Source organism: Oryctolagus cuniculus, chromosome 10, assembly GCF_964237555.1.
Source record: "Oryctolagus cuniculus chromosome 10, mOryCun1.1, whole genome shotgun sequence".
Classification (NCBI taxonomy): Eukaryota; Metazoa; Chordata; class Mammalia; order Lagomorpha; family Leporidae; genus Oryctolagus; species Oryctolagus cuniculus.
The window spans coordinates 54156207-54173806 of NC_091441.1; the positions used below are offsets into that span (position 1 = coordinate 54156207).

At 48.1% G+C, this 17600-nt stretch overlaps 1 protein-coding gene across 3 annotated transcripts in view; it reads left to right on the top strand.

Moving 5' to 3' along the window:
- The window catches only part of ANKRD29 (ankyrin repeat domain 29), a 53503-nt gene that overhangs the window by 26470 nt on the left and 9433 nt on the right, over window positions 1-17600 (top strand). For all 3 annotated transcript variants that reach the window (XM_051851339.2, XM_070049915.1, XM_070049916.1), the window contains 4 exons: window positions 2927-3025; window positions 5657-5755; window positions 15814-15912; window positions 17233-17328. In XM_051851339.2, coding sequence (XP_051707299.1) covers window positions 2927-3025; window positions 5657-5755; window positions 15814-15912; window positions 17233-17328 — 393 coding nt within the window. The remainder of the gene's footprint in view (window positions 1-2926; window positions 3026-5656; window positions 5756-15813; window positions 15913-17232; window positions 17329-17600) is intronic.

Genomic DNA, 17600 nt, shown 5'->3' on the forward strand with positions numbered 1-17600 from the left:
ATGCTAACTGTTAAATAGACTTGAACTTCACATAGGGTCTCTGTCTTTTCTGAAACCTGATATGGAGTTAGGTACATGCCTCCAGACTTACTGAATATAATATACAGTCATACGAGATATGTGTGTAGTGTTTTATATTTTTTTTACTATAAAAGTGATGCAACTAACAATAGAAAGTAAGCTTTTACAGACCTGAATCTCAGCTCTTTGACCTAAGTCAGGATGATCATGACCATGAGGCTGCTTTAGTATTTTCTTGGCTAACAAGTTAATACTTTCATTTGGCCTGTGTACACGAGCCAGTCTTTCCGATCCTAGAAAACCATGTTTCCTTTAGACCAGCTGCAGGTCTCTAAGAGATTCCCAAGGAAAGAAGAGAGTGTCGGGACACTGCTTTTTATTGTGATCCCGTCATCAAAACATCAGCTGTTCTCATAAACCTCTATATGGGGACAGCCAGTTAGCTTGGCAGTTAAGACTCTGATAAGGTGCCCACATCCCACATTGGAGTACCTGGGTTTGATTATCAGCTCCAGTTTCTGACTGCAGCTTCCTGCTAATGCAGACCATGGGAGGTAGCACCAATGGCTCAAGTAATTGGATCCCTGCCTCTCATGTTGGAGACCTGGATGGAGTTCCTGGCTGCTGCTGTGTGAACCAGTAGATAGAAGATTTGTGGATATGTGTCTGCCTTCAAGTAATTTTTAAGATAATAATAGACATCAGTTGTCCTACATGATCATCTTATTTTATCTGTTCCGTTACCTTACCAGACCAAGAGCTGAGAAAATCGATAGGACAAAGCTTGAAAATAGTGGTGCTTGTTGCTGCTGTTAGGTTTCTTGATGTCCCTGCCACTGCCACCACCCATGCCCCCCCCCAGCCCCCCAGCCTTCAGTCTCCCACCTCTCAGTTCACTACCCTTCAAAGCCCGGCTCAAGCACCCTCCTCCACCACACAGCCCATCCCTCCTTGAAGCTGTGCCTGGCCACACGCATCCCCCAGGATGTCCTGCCTGTGAACACAAGAGCTCTTAGGGCAGTGTTTCTGCCCGGGAGCCTCACCTGCCACCTGCAACTGCCAGTCACCCCACATGACTGGAGTACTTCTGGGCCTCTCCCCAGACACACTCACTCAGACCCTCTGAGGAGCTCCAAGGGTGGACTGGGTTTTTTTGGTGCTTTTGTTTGTTTGATTGTTTGTTTTAAAGACAAAGACACAGCTCCTGGCTCAGTCCCCAGATACCTGCCAGTGGCTTCGGCTGGGCCAGGCCAAGGCTGGGAATTGGGAGCTCAGCCCAAGTCTCTCATGTGGGTGGCAAGGACCCAACCACTTGAGCTGCCTCCCACAGTTCATGTTTACAGGAAAGTGGAATGAGGGGTGGAGCCAGAACTTGAACTCAGGCACTCTTGATATGAGATGCAGGAATCCCAACCAGCAGCTTAACCACTAAACCAAATGCCAGTCCCAAAGCCAGGTATTTTTTTTTAACTTTTTTTTAAAGATTTATTTTATTTATTTGAAAGACATTGTTACAGAGAGAGGGGGAAAGAGAGAGAGGGAGAGGAAGAGAGAGAAAGAAAGAGAGAGAGATTCCATCTGCTGGTTCACTCCGCCAGTGGCTGCAGCGGCCAGAGCTAGATCAGGTCTTAGACAAGATCCAGGAGCCAGGAGCTTCTTCCAGGTCCTCCATGTGGGTACAGGGGCCCAAAGACTTGGTGCATCCTCTGCTGCTTTTCCAGGCACATTAGCAATTAACTGGATTGGAAGTGGAGCAGCCGGGGCTTGAACCGGTGCTGATAAGCAATGTGGGTGCTGCAGGTACAGTTTGACCTGTTACACAACAACACCGGCCCCCAAAGGCAGGTATTTTGAACAAATTCTTTGTGTCCACATTTGGAAGTTTGCCATCTTCCAAAAGTTCATGGGAAATGAGTATTATGAAAAAACTTCTTGGATTTCAAAACATTTTGAATCAAAATATAACTTTCAATTCCATTTTTTCCACAAACTTTCTGAGGTTCCTTCCTATTTATGATTCATATTTTAAACCAGGTTAAATGTTCTTCAGTTATTTATATTTAGCTCAGGTGTCCATGTACATCTGTGAGCCAAACAGCTCGACAGCTCTAGGTGGGAAGAGCTCATGGTGCACCTGAGAAAACCCACTCAGGGCTTTGGTTGGCCACAGACTCAGTGAGTCAGTCAGTGTGATGTGGATGACATAAGCACCCATTCTAATTCAGGGTGCAGATAGACAGGTAGAGTAGACAGAATGTCCCAGTCCACATCAGAGTGCAGCAACTTTACAGGGCTTTGTTTCATTGTAGGGCCCATAATTTAAGAGACCTGGACAAATTGGCACATGTTCAGAGGCAAAAACTAAACAGGAGAATGAGAGGTGCCTGGAATGTGCTGGAATCTTCCATTCTTTTCATAGATGCAGACCTTGTTCCGTGAGGGCTGTGGTAACCACAGGGTTACCCACAACAGCTCCTTAACCCTAGTGGCTTCTAACTGGGTGGCACCCTGGGGAGAAGCCAGTGTTTGTCAACAGGGTCTCTGGCCAGAAGCCAAGGGGGTCTCTTCTGTTCATTCCAAGGTGGAACTGACAACTTTCTGTTCTGTTTCCCATACTGAGAGGCAAACAGATGATTCTGCAGTAGTCATGGGACATGTCTAAATTAATTAAAATAATTTGGTCAAATCACTGTAATTTAGCTCCAGCAAGTCATCCAAGGATGCAGCATAACCATGCTGAGGGTGAACTATGTTGTAATAAAACAGGGAAATGGGACACAAGAAAGGAAGTGCGTTTGTTAGGGTCTGCGGGAAAATTCTGTTGCCACGTTATGCCGAGGAGCATCCCCTTGGTAGAACAAGCGCCTGCACTGTGTCTGATTGCTCACGCTTTACATGTCCACAGGACGGGGGCACGGCCCTGCTGGCTGCCAGTCAGTACGGGCACATGCAGGTGGTGGAGACCTTGCTGAAGCACGGAGCCAATATCCACGACCAACTTTATGTGAGTGCATTTCAGGGGGACACCGGATGGGTCCTGCTCATTCCATCTTCACACGTAACACTGAGGTCTAAATTCAGATGTCAGAGATGCTAACTTCCAAAATGTGATGAATGGTAGAATTTTAATCTGATACATCAAGGGGGAAAAGCTACAGTAGACCAGGTGAGCTTTTTCTGCACAGAAACCACATGATCTTATTGATCCATCTTTGTTCTCCCTTGAGTCAGGTGGACATATGAGACATTTCAGGTAGCTGTGGAATTAACATCTTCAGAAACCATTTGACCCATACTTACCCATGCCATGACAAACCACACAGCCCAGCATGTGGACTTGCAGAAAGTCAAAATATCTTCTGTTGTAGTTACTTGTGAAGACAGGCACAAAGAGGAGAGATCAAGGTATTTGGAAGAGAAGGCTGAATGGATGAAGACCTGTGAAATACATGTACACTCATGTACATACATGACTTCTTGAAAAGCATCCATTGCTCTCTATTTGTAGCTAATTGGCAATTAGCAGACACCAAAGGCACCTTTGATTGTCACTCCAGTACCATAGGATTCATGGCAAATGTTATTCTGGTTTTGTAGGAAAAAAGAAAGCATGGGAGATGAAGGAACTTGCCAGAGTCCCATGATGAGGAGTGCAGGAATTCCTGCGTCCAATTACCCAGGAACCGCAGTTAGGCTATGCTGCGTCTAAATACTTAGCGCTTACGCCTAGGGCACGGTACTGCCAGGTGTGAACGTTTCCATTTGAACACACTCTCCAGAGTTAGCTGTTTAAACTCCAACGAATCGTAGGCCTCTTTGAAGTGCACAGCAACTGGCTTTACCCTTGCACTTCAAAATCTGTAACTCTTTTGAGCCTGCAGTATTACCAACGGAAAGATTGCATCACCTGATAATGATCTAAGACCCATTCTCCTCTCTGGCTGCCCGTTAGAAACACCTGGGGACTTTTGGAAACTACAGTACGCAGGCCCACCCCAGACCCACCAAGCCAGAGTCTCTGAAGCACAACGTGGCCAACAGGTGGTCCTGACGTGTGGCCAAGTCTAAGGAACACAGGTCTAAGGTTCTGGGTATTTATTTGGCCATACTTGGACATAGTAAGGTATGTCTGACAGTATATCTGTGTGTGTACATTGAATAGGATGAGTCTCTGGAAAAGGAAAAATAGTGATTTTCTTAGCATGAGTATCCGTAGTCAGTGCAGATTGACTGTGGGTATTCAGTTTGTTCTCACTAGATAACATTCTTCTGCAAGGCTCATTGGGGTAGAACTTATCTTAGAAATAGAGTTCTGGGGCCAGCATTGTGGTATAGCAGGGTAAGCCACTGCCTGTGACACCAGCATCCCCTATGGGTACCAGTTCACATACTGGCTGCTCCACTTCCCATCCAGCTCCCAGCTAATGGCCTGGGAAAGCAGTAGAAGATGGGCCAAGTGTTTGGGCACCTGCCACTCCCATGGGAGACCTGATAAAACTCCTGGCTTCTGGTTTCAGCCTGGCCCAGACAGCCAGGGTGTCGCAGCAATCTGGGGAGTAAACCAGTGGATGGACGATCCCTCTGACTTTCAAATAAAATAAATCTTTAAAAGAAAAAGAAAAAACAGAAATGTAGAGTTTGGGGAGAGGCCCACCCCTTCCCATAGTAATCCCTCTCTGTATCCTTACTCAGACAATGCAAATCTTCCCATTCTAAACCATTGAAATACGTGGGGGGAGCCCATTTCAGACAGTTCCCGGATTATAAGATGCTAAGGGCGGGGTTGACAACTCATTAAGCTGCACAGTAAGGAGCTGCTGCTAATTTCACCCGCATATCAAACAGCTGCTTACACACCTGTACAGGCTGGGTAATTTTTTTAATGATTGCCTTGAGGGCAGTCTGGGAGCTCTGCTGGAAACCCAGTCCCCTCCACGTGCCCCGCCCAGTTCGACTGGCAGGGAGTGATGTGTGTTAGCCTTCCAGTGGGGGCGTGCTACTCCGCACCATTTGCTGGGTGTCTCCCACGGAGTGTGCTCAGGTGTTCCACCGCAGTGTAAACCTGGGGAGGCTCACCTGGGCCGTGCATTCCGTCTGGCTGCAGTGGGCGTCCGGGAGAATGCAAGTTCCTGGCTGGCAGTTGCATTGCTGAAATTACCAAGTGACGTGTTCCCAAGCATAAAGAAATGACCAGTGACATAGATACCCAGTTGGGGGAGAGGGGAAGGAAGAAACTAAAGATAATTGGAGAAGGAGCAGTTGCTTTGGGCTCCATACATGATCGCTCTGTGTAACTTATAGGCATTGGTTTCCACTGCCCTGGCAGAGAGAGACTTCATGAAGATTCTTTCTAGAGCCTCGTGTTGGAGGAGCACAGATTAACGTGGGAGAGAGAGAAATACATAGGAAAGATCTAATGAAAAGAACAGCCTTTTCTCCCAATTCATGAAATCATACAATTTAGGTTTGGGGGATTTATCTACTCACACAGCACTTGATTCTCCATTGACAAAAGGATGAAAACTTAAAAGAGGATAGAAATGAAAAATTATACTAGACATGTGTAATTCTTCATCTAATGTCTTTGAGAATACTGGTGAAAGATGACTTTTTAACACCTACTTGTTCTCATCAGGATGGAGCCACGGCCCTCTTCCTAGCCGCCCAAGGTGGTTACTTGGACGTTATTCGATTATTGCTGTCTTCGGGAGCTAAGGTCAACCAGCCAAGGCAGGTAATGTCGTTGGCTGACATTGGCCGAGTGTGTGGGGCATGGGGCCGGGAGGCTGGTACATACCTAAGATAACCACGCAGCCCTAGGTATTCTTTCAAGCCCGTGCCCCTGCCACGCCAAGTTAATCTTTGATTAGGGTTCCTCTTGTCCTGTGCTGTGTGGGGGCTCACTTGAATGTCTGTGAACTCAAGCTGACATCACCGCTCAGTACTTTGAAGACATGAGTGTTTGGTGTCTGAGGTCAAGTATACACTCTGCCACCTCCTGTCCAAATAAATCATGACTGCACTGAGCTAAGGGGCACAGACTAGCCTGGAACCTCCGTGGTAAACAGGCGGCTCTGGTGGCCTTGCCCCGGCCAGTCTGATACACTCCTACCCATCACTTCTTCCACTGAGAAAAGAGGAGCCTGTGCCGTTGGAATCATCAGCAGGTCCTGCACCGTCCTCTCTCACAATCTATTGAGAACTTCATTTAGCAACAGCACGCTAACATCTGGCAAATCAATGAACTGACACATGAAGGCACAGAAATGCGAGATAACAAGGCAGTGCTTTGTAAATGGTAAAGAACCATGCAAATGCAAGTCATTAGAGTTAGCTGCTCTCCTCTAGGAATTATTTCTGCCCTAATTAATTTGCGTTTAACAAAACAGTCCAGATTAAGGAAACATGACTCTAAGAGAGTTGTCTAGGGAAAAGTCAAGTTGATTTCTTGCCAGTAGTGACACCCAGGCAGGTTTCCACTGTAGTAGGGGCTGATACTGTATTGCCTGTGTGAGTGTTTGCATAATGAATAGCTGTGGGAGCCTTAAGATGGGTCTGAGCTCTGCCACAGGTTTCCTGGATTCTTAAAGCCCAAATGCATAAAGAAGCTGAGAAAAGAGCTGTTGGGCAGAGCGGGTTTAAGGTCAGGAATCCTGAGTTCTAGATCCAGCTCTGCTAATAACTAGCTCTGTGGTTTGAAAAAGCAACTTAACCTCTCTGCACCTCTTTCATCCTTCATCTCAAAATGAGATTGAGTGGGATAAGGCTAACAACCTGTCCTGCAGTTGCTGTGGGTGGTCTTTTTGTTTTTGTTTAATATTTATTTATTTGAAAGCAGAGTTACAGAGAGAGAGAGATTCCATCTGTTTACTCCCTAAATGGTTGCCATGGCTGGAACTAAGCCTGGCCAAAGCCTGGAAGAACCTGAAACTCCATCCGGGTCTTCCATGTGGGTGCAGGGGCCCAAGCACTTGGACCATTTTCTGCTGCATTCCCAGACACATTGGCAGGGAGCTGGATTGGAAGTGGAGCAGCCACGGCATGGACTGGCACTCATATGGGATGCCAGCATCACAGGCGGTGGCTGAACCTGCTGTGCTACAGCACCAACCCTGTGGGTGCAGTTTTTTTTTTTTTCCCCACAGGCAGAGTGGACAGTGAGAGAGAGAGACAGAGAGAAAGGTCTTCCTTTGCCGTTGGTTCACCCTCCAATGGCCGCCGCGGCTGGCGCGTTGCGGCCGGCGCACTGCGCTGATCTGATGGCAGGAGCCAGGTGCTTCTCCTGGTCTCCCATGGGGTGCAGGGCCCAAGCACTGGGGCCATCCTCCACTGCACTCCCGGGCCACAGCAGAGAGCTGGCCTGGAAGAGGGGCAACTGGGACAGAATCCGGCGCCCCGACCGGGACTAGAACCCGGTGTGCCGGCGCCGCAAGGCAGAGGATTAGCCTAGTGAGCCGCGGTGCCGGCTGTGGGTGCAGTTTTGATGATTGTTCTACTCAAAGTTCAAGCAGTATTTCTTGCATACCTATCATGTGCCAGACACTACTGATAATGTGCAATGATATACTTCAATTTCAAAGCTATTTTTTTTCTTCTTTTTTTTTTTACTTTTATTTAATGAATATAAATTTCCAAAGTACAGCTCATGGATTACAATGGCTCCCCCCCCATAACTTCCCTCCCACCCGCAACCCTCCCCTTTCCCTCTCCCTCCCCCCTTCCATTCACATCAAGATTTATTTTCAATTCTCTTTATATACAGAAGATCAGTTTAGCATATATTAAGTAAAGATTTAACAGTTTGCACCCACATAGAAACACAAAGTGAAAAATACTGTTTGAGTACTAGTTATAGCATTAAATCACAATGTACAGTGCATTAAGGACAGAGATCCTACATGAGGAGTAAATGCACAGTGACTCCTGTTGTTGACTTAACAAATTGACACTCTTGTTTATGGCATCAGTAATCACCGTAGGCTCTTGTCATAGGTTGCCCAAGGTTATGGAAGCCAATTTCAAAGCTATTTCTAAGTTTAGATGGCCCTCACAGTACTCCTGGGAGGGAGGCAGTTAGGAGCAGTGGTCTCTCTGCACTGGCACGGTTGACACTTGAGGGACAGAGTTTAATATTTTCCTGTTTGTCCTTCTTATTTGAAACTGTTGATTGATTCTGAATCAGAGGCTCCATTTTAGCAAAACTAACAAAAAAGAAACAGGTTATTTTTAGATCATTTTTAGATTATTTTTAGATGTGGAGGCCACTGTTGACGGTGCTAGTGTGAACTTAGAGATGAGAGACCGTGGAGATTGTAAATGCTTTGTTCCAAAATAATTTCTGGCACCTTGATGAATCTATTTGATTTTCTTATTCACATGCTTAAGGTACTATGTGTAAAGAAACCAAGTTAATATAAGAGATCATACTACAGATGTTGCATGTGTCCACTTACACCCAGATAAAAGCCATGTGATGATGGCGGAACCATGAAATGAAGGAGGACCCAACATTACAGCAGTAGCCATCCCACGCTCCAGCTGGTTTTCATTCCTTGCAGGTGAAGATACACTGGTCAAGGTGCACCTGCTCAGTGAGTGTGAACTCCTGTGCTCTGGTCAAGGAACGAGCAAGTATAGGTCCTGCCAGAGACCAGATCTGTTGCATTCATTTGGAATTTTAGGAGTTCAGCTGCCATAAGAAAGATTGTTATTTGGGATAAATGTGTTTTATTAAATAATTGCTGTGGGGAACAAAAGCTGTGGAAATTTTCCTTTGCATAGAGTACACTCACCACATTGTGCGCTCAGATCATGATCAATTGGTTTTGCTACCTGCTGTGAGCCTATAATTAGCAGCTGTTATCTAACAGGCCGAACTAGCCCAGGTTCTGACTTGTGTGAAAGTGGAAAGTCTGCATATTTATTCTGTTCCAAGAAAACAATGTAATAAATATCACAAAAGTGATACCTGCTCGGGCTGACTTTGTCATAAATTTTAATGAGTTTTTTTTAAAAGTCCAATTAAAAATTTCCATTAAAAAGATCTAACATTGTAGGATATCACGTAGCTAGAATATCTGAAAGCCAGTGTTTTATTCTGAAAAGCTGACATGTGGAGTCCTTATTAGAAAATTCTAGAATTTACAAAATAAGGACAAGGCTATTTGCCTGACTTGATTTCTCAATATTTTTAGATAAATCTGACTTAGAATTTTTGCACTGCCTTTCTATGGCGTCTGGGCATTTTTTGGTACACTTGACAGGATGTGAATAAAATTGTGCTGGAATAACTCAGCTCACATTTGATCTGAGCCTCAGAGAATCCGAACTATGGTAGGAATGACTTTTCATTGTAGCACTTATCACCAGAACTTAAATAAGACCTTTCTAGCACTGTGTGGTGAGGAATCACAATCACAAAGCCAGCCACAGTCAGACATTGGAATGACGAAGTTCTTGTTTTGAAAAGTTTTCCTTCCACATTGTAGTAGGGAGAGAGGTCAGGAGTCAGGCTAAAAACTCATTTTCATGAATAATAATAATTTTTTAAAAAATCTCATGTTCACGTCTTTCCATATGTCCTCACCAAGCTGAGTTGAGAAGAGTCAGACCATCCTAATCTCCAGCTGAGATGGTGAGATGGCTATGGAGTCTGTTTCTCTATCAGCGAAGTGCCTTGACCTAACTTTGCTCATTCAGCTCAGCCACCTCCTTAAGTCCACTAATACAGCGTGGAAGGTCTGACCCTGCTCCCCCAGAGCTGCGGTTGGCCTGTTCTTACTCTTCTCTTTGTCATGTGCTAACCAGGATGTCTCCAAAGCCTGATAGAAAAGCCGCCTAATGCAATGCCTGCTGTAGCAGGGGCCTTGGGGTCGGACAGATGCACAGAGCTGCAGGAGGCAGAAGGTAGATGTCCTCTAGGTCGCAGGCTTGGAGGGCAATGGGAGACAGGAGTTTCAACAGATGGCCATGGAGTCCTGAGGGTTTGGAGACGGGAGCACACAGACACAGGAAGGTTGTTTGTCTTAGTCCCTCTGCACCTGCTGGACACTCAGGAAAAGTGTGTCCACTGCAGGGGCATACCCTGTGGCTTGGGCAGAGCACCAGTGAGTCTGGAAGCCCGAGCACAGAGTGACCAGTGACTGGGAACCGGGAGAAGGCTCTGGGTGTAGGGCCAGGATCATGGGCAGGACGGCAGGCCTGGGGAAACTGCAGGCGGCAGCCAGGAGGCCAGACCTCAGCCTCTGAGCGGAGAGCAGCTCGGTAGTTTTTATGCGGATGTGGGTATTTAAGGAAATGAAACACTGTCGCAGTTTTGATTATTAACTGCTTGACCATGAGCAAGTCACTTACTCTTCCTGAATCTCAGGATTTTTTCACCTGTTAAACCAGGGTAATAATGGGACCTTTATCACATGGTTATTGTGGGAAGTAAGATAATTACTACAAGGTTCTTAATGCAGTGGCTAATATATGCCAGGTGCTTACTAAATATTAGATATTGCTATGACCAGTTCCAATCCATCCAGGCCTTGATGGAACAGAAAAGCCACCAGAAACCAAGGCTGCACTCTCTCCCCTGAGCCATGTGGTCTCTGTCCTCTCGTACGTAGCCCCATCTCAACCTCTTTGTCTCTCTGCACTCCTCTTTTGAGTATGTTCCTCTGCTTCCTCATCTTGTATGTGGTTCCCAGGTCGGACAGTTAAGCTCTTGGGGTAACCGTGTTGTTTTTGCAGCTCATCTGTGGGCACCAACCCAGGGTGGCCTGGCCTGCCCATCCTCGGTCCAGTCACCTGAGACTGAAGAGGGAGAGTGGGGTCAGACCACCAGCAATGCAGACACCTGTGACATGTGACACCTTTTGCAGACCCATTTGCTGCTCCAGAGACTCCTGGCAAGGGACACAGTAGTGAGAGACTCTGGGTTAGGGTAGGGCTGGAGGCAAAGCTATCCTAAAGTCGAATGCCCTCTTCCTTACCTCTCCTTGGCCCCCAATTTAGAATAGAATTGGTTCCCAGGCTGTGGCCTGAGCCCCCAGGTAGAAGTAGCCCAGATATTAGGACTGGAAAACAGTAGAAGCAAATAGCTAAGAAAACTTCATAGACCTGTTCCCATGTAAAAAAATGGTTTTTGTGATTTTTCCCAAACGATCTTTAGATGCCTAAATAAGACCAAAGAAGATGAGTCTGGAATGCAGTAATGCAGATGGTGTCACCTGCTGTGTCTCATGCCATGGTCTACCCCTAGAGCTGCAGTAGAGCATACTTGAGTGTTGTAACGGACCTGGAAGGAACTGCAAGTCACCCCGTGCAGCCACCCATCGAGTGCTTGAATCCCTTCTGCAATAAGTCAGCCACCATTGAACATCCCTGGGCATTGGGAACTCACCCCCACCTGATAAGCTTAGGTGGTCTTTAGCCAGTTCTCATTATACTTTCTCTCTTGGTCCCAAATCTGCAGGCAACTTCCACCATCAGTCTTTTTATCAATCAGTTGGTCTGCAAAATAAACCTTAAGTCCTTTTCCACTTGCTGTGCACACAAATGGTAAATTACAGCCATCATAACTCCATGAATCTTACCTTCTTCAAATTAAATGTTCTGTTTCCATTTTTGAAAAGTGCTATGCACTCTGGCCTCAGAATCAGCCCTTAAGTCATGCGGATCCAGCTGACAAGCCCATGAGAGTATTTCAGGCATGGAAAGCCAAGACACTGTGGCAAACAAAAAAAAAATTACCTAAATGAAAGATCTCTGTGAGTGAGATCCAGTGGAAAGAACGGGCCATCAAAGAAGGAGGTACCTTTCTCTGAAGGGGGGAGAGAACTTCCACTCTGACTATGGCCTTGTCTAAATAAGATTGGAGTAGGCAAACTCAAGAGGCTTCCATAGCCTTGGTAGTTCATGACAAGAGCCTCGGGTGATTACTGAGGCCATAAATAAGAGTGTCAATTGTTAAATCAACAACAGGAGTCACTGTGCACTTACTCCCCATGTAGGACCTCTCTTCTTAATGTGTTGTACTGTGTGAATTAACGGTATAACTAGTACTCAAACAGTACTTTATACTTTGTGTTTCTGTGTGGGTGTGAACTGTTGAAATCTTTACTTAGTATATACTAAATTAATCTTCTGTATATAAAGATAATTGAAAATGAATCTTGATGAAGAATGGGATGGGAGAGGGAATTGGAGACAGGATGGTTGCAGGTGGAAGGGAGGTTATGGGGGGAAAAGGCTGCTATAATCCATAAGTTGTACTTTGGAAATTTATATTTATTAAATAAAAGTTAAAAAAATAATCAGAGACCAACAACAACAAAAAAAAAACTGTGGAGGTTGTAACTTCAACTCTAAAGGTGATTTGTTCAATTTAATATAATTTAAAATTATATTTTGTCAAGAAGCATTAAAAACTTATTTAAATATTTATATGATTGTTTATCTCTAAAACTCTACTGAAAGTGATTTAATTTCCATCATTTTATTTTTTATTTATTTTTTGACAGAGTTAGACAGTGAGAGAGAGAGACAGAGAGAAAGGTCTTCCTTCCATTGGTTCACCCCCCAAATAGCCACTACAGCTGGCGCACTGCACTGATCTGAAGCCAGGAGCCAGGTGCTTCTCCTGGTCTCCCATGTGGGTGCAGGGCCCAAGCACTTGGGCCATCCTCCACTGCACTCCCGGGCCACAGCAGAGAGCTGGAGTGGAAGAGGAGCAACCAAGACTAGAACCTGGCGCCCCAACCGGGACTAGAACCCGGGGTGCCGGTGCTGCAGGTGGAGGATTAGCCTAGTGAGCCATGGCACTGGCCCATCATTTTCTTTTAATAGAAAACTTTAATAAATATAAATTTCGACAGTACAACTTTTGGATTATAGCAGCATTTCCATCACTGTCATCATGAAAATAAAGGCTCTGACCATGATAGTAACAGGAAAACATCAGAGCAAACCACAAGTGAGAGGTGCAGAAGAAGGGCTCTCCCGATTCCCACGCTAGCTAATTAAAGGATAACTAATTGGCTTTGGCAGGAATTCTCTGCCTCACACACAACTCCCTGGGTTGCAAAACCAGATTTGGAGATGTCATCACCAGTAATGAAACACAAGGGTGACTTCTCCCACACACATCATCTTACCAGTCATCTGGACCTGCCCCGCAGTCAGGGGTCCCACGGGGTCCTGGGGAGAGCCACACTCAACAGAGCATATGCAATGCTCTGTGAAGAGAAATGCCAATGGAGGTGCAGGGACCCAGGCTGCTATTATCTGGCCCCGGGAACCTGCCGCCTCCTTCGGTGAACTTCTCGTGCAGACATCTCTCTGGACGCTGAGGCCGGGAGTGACGTTGCCTGAGTTCTCACTGCTGCTCCCCCTGACATCCTGGCTCCAGTTAGATGATTTCTGTGTCAGGGTAAGTGTTGTCAACTGGTAGTGCTGATAGCTGTTCCCAGCGCACACCTCTCAGCACGCTCCTTCATGTTAGCAACCAGTTGTTTTACTCATAACAGCCAAGCCCTTGAAAAGCACCTGGAACCAGATCCCGTGGCCTCTGGCTGCCCTTCCCTGCCTGCCCTCTGGTGGAGATATGGGCAAAGCGGAAAAGCACCCCGGGGCAGGCAGAAACGGCGAAGGGCATCGGCATGGGCATGGGAGTGCAGAAAGCCTGGCAATGTAGGCAGCTGCCCTCGGGTGCCCACCAAGCCCTGGGCTGCCGCAGCTGCCTTTCCCACCCGCCTGTCCCAGCCACCCTGACCGTACTTGCTCTTCTTTCCACCTGGAATGGCCTCTCCCTTCTCTCTGGCGAATTCCAGGTCCTCCTTCAAGACTCCGTTCAGCTCTCACCCCATTTGTGAAGTCGGCCATATAATAGCGAGAGGACCCCTCTCCTGGTTCATTTTGTGTGGGATTTTTTGTTTGCTTGTTAGTTTGTTTTTTGCAGGACTGAAATGTCCATGTCTCTTCTCCACTACTGGTTTTTAATCCAGTGCCTGAGACTCAGTCATTGCTGGATGCTTGTATGAATGAATGAGTGATTAAATCCTGAATCTGGGAGAATCAGGAATATGAGAGAAATAAAGGATGTGCAAGTGCTTTGTAAACTGAAAGTAACTACCAAGGTGTTATTTGTAATAGCTGGAGTCGGCATTTCCAAGAGGCCCTGGAAAAGTGGGAAGCAGGCCAAGGTGTCCTCAGCTGACCTCCATCCTTGACCAGTGCCTCTGTCCCTGCATTCTCTGCCTCTCAGTGCCTCCAGCCCCTCTGGGCTCCTGCTGGGCCATCACCCACCGCCCCAGGCAGGTGTCTTCATCCTCTGCCCGTTTCCCAGCACAGCAATGGGCAGTAATGCTGGGCCCGCCTTCTGGGGGGCTGGAGTCAGACTGCATGATACAGCAGCAAGCGTAACTTTATAGTTTCTCTCTGCATGCTCTTGGGCTTCAGCCCCGCATTCCCGCTGATGGGTAATTCTGTCTATCTTACCTGGCTAAAACAGTCTCATGGGGCCACTAAACCATAATGACCTCAGACATGAAGTTTAGTCTCTTCTGGATCCTGTTCCTTTCGGCTGCTCTTCTCTCCAGTGTGGCCCGCCTATCACCCTGGCATTGGAGTAGGGGTGGGGATACATGTATGGCCCCATGTTGGCCCTTCTGGTCCCTAAGCTCTCTGCACTGGCACCCACAGACACACCTGGTCTCGCCCTAGTGCAAGCCCTACCGAAGTCTCTGTTCACAAAGGGGCCTTGTCCGCCCACCCGCAAGCCGCTGTTTCCCCATCACTTCCGATTTCCCACAGGCGAGGGCTCTTGGATGCCCATTTGCCAGATGGATGTGGGATGCAGGGGCCCAGACCACTCCCACGGCTTTTCCTGTCTCAGCACCAGCCCGGAGTTGAGGTTGTCTAAGGAGCCTTTGATTTTCCTGGGCTTCCTCCCAAGAAAAGCAGAGGACTCTTCCCCATCTGGAATTCCCCAGCATGAATCCAGATATTTTTCCCACTGCTGTCTTACCTTCCTCTCGGCGCTGGCATGCCCAGATTGAACCCGGAAGGGGCAGCAGGGAAACGTGGATGCTTGGGGCTCACCTCCGCCCCTCTGACTCCTCCTTTCCCTGGGAGGATTTCTGCTTTCCGTTCCACCTGGAGAGAACCGCCCTCCCGTCTCGCCCTTTCCCGTCACTCGGACATTTCACGGTTGCCTCTCTGGAGCAGTACACCTTGGCCCAGGGGTTGTTGGAGAATCCTATGCAGGGAAACCTATCGGAAATGCTGTACCTGCACATCACTCCTGGAAGGTGCATACCATCTAAGCTCCCTTTCAAAATGTGCCTCTGGGCACCAGACGAGTAGGAGAAACGACCTGAGTTCCCTGTCCCTCTGTCTTGTATGGGAATGACGGGCCCCCCTAAGCAGGCTGTGCCACCATCAAGGTCAAAGTGTGCTCCCTAGGAGAGCAAAGAAGTTGACAGTGGTAAGGTGGCAGGATGAGGACTGGCTGGCGTCGCCTCTCCCAGCATGTGGAATTTGGCTCTGCCCTCCAGTGCAGCTCAGGCACCCACACCTCCTTCCCCTGTGGCTGTGGACCGCGCTCTGGTCAACGATCCAGCCACAGTATGGCTGCTGTTCTAAGCCCCGAGTTGGAAACTGGCAAATACTCAAGCGCCGCCTTCTTCTCTCCACGATTCCTCTTGGGCACTTGGGCTGTGTCCCGGGGTTTTCCATTTGGGAAACCGGGGCCTGGCGTCCAGCGCCCAGTCAGTCACCGCGGCGACTCCTCTCTCGTCCCTGCAGGATGGCACGGCGCCCCTGTGGATCGCGTCCCAGATGGGCCACAGCGAGGCAGTGCGAGTAATGCTGCTGCGCGGGGCCGACCGCGACGCCGCGCGCAACGTGAGTGGCTCCGCCCCCCTGCTGGGGCGGGAGTGGGAGGTTGCCGCTTACCTGGGTTTCCTTCCCACCTCCACCTGCGCTGCCGCAGGAAAGCAGAGTCCCATTCGTCAGAAACAGCAGGTGCTGCTGGCGCGCTCTCCCCTTCTACCAGACTTGACTTCTGGACACACTGGGGAGGGCTAGAGTCCTGGCCTCAGGCCTGGGGGCAGGAGGGAGGAGCAGGCTGTCTTTGGAGATTGAGGGTATCCCCCAGCTGGTGCAGTGCCTCCTGCTGGCCCCTGGGTTTGGGGTCAAGCAGTGCACCTCACTGGCTGGGACTCAGAGTCCCCACCGCATCCCCCATCCACCTGCTATCTGCAGGAGCCCCTGCTGGTGTCACCCAGTTCAGCCTGGGTGCGCCTACTGGCACCGTGCTGTCTGCTGTGGGTTTTCTGTGCCTGGCCTCCACGCACTTACATCAGCCTTGCTGATGTGACCCACCTGCCCCTGTCCTCATCTAAGTCCAGGAAAGGGAAATCAAGGTGTGCTCCTGTTCCTGGCCACCTCACTGTCCTCCCTCCTACCTTCTCTTCCTTCTTCCCACAATCGCTGAAGTCACAAAAGGAAAATCCCCTAATCCCATTTTGCTTCTTCCTGATGCCAGATAAGCCCTTAAGGGCAGGCTGAGGTCGTCCTGTGGCTCCTGGAGACCTCTGTGAGCTGATCCTCCAAACAGAGCGATCGATTTGTTAGTGGAGCAGAAAGGGGGATTTGGAAAGTCTCTTCTGGAGTCAAAGGACGCTTGCAGACGCTGAATATTAATTTAAAGCTTCCTCCTACAGTCAGTGCATTCTTTTTCCTCAGATTTCAGCCTGCTCGCCATGCACCCCTTCCCCAGCCCACACACAGGGAAAGAGCCGCCTCGGGAGGGCAGGCAAGAGCAAGGGTGTTTGAAATTTTAACACAGTAAATACAGCTCCACAATCATCTCAATCACTAAGGACAGACAGTTTCTGCTAGGTTACAAGCGAATGTCTTTTTGCTCCATCAGTGGCCTGAAGCCTGCGCTCCTGAAATGCCCCTTGTCCTTTACCGAGTGCTCTAAGGGACTGGAGAAGTAGGAATCCCCAGGTGAAAGAGGTCTAGGATAATAGAAACAGCCTAGGATCCTTCGTGCAGAATCCACTGCTTCAAGTGCTCCCAGAGGCTCCTAGGTTGAGACCTGGCTGACCTGCACTTAACTGACCCATCTTGCCTGCCCCTGGCAAGTGTCCTCCCAGTTCTCAGCCGACGCAGACACGTTATTCATCCACTTGTGTCTTCCTCTCTCTGGCGGTACAGGACGGCACAACAGCATTGTTGAAAGCGGCCAACAAAGGGTACAATGACGTTATAAAGGAATTGCTGAAGTTCTCGCCTGCGCTTGGTATTTTGAAGGTAAGACTTAAAGAGAAATGCTACCCATTGGTAGCAGGAAGTTATAGACTGGGAAGTCCATACTCGGGAAGTAGCGTAGAACCTGGGAGTAATCAGCCTGCCTAGTTGGACCCTTGAAAAACACAGCTACAGCTTCTTGGTGCTGGAGATTCATGGGCGCTGGCAGACAAGGAAAGGTGGGAAAAGGAGTGAGCCAGAGCTTAAGTAAGGCCCTAGTTTTCCAGAAAAGGAAAAATTAGACAGTACCAATGGAATGATTAAAATGGAAAGTA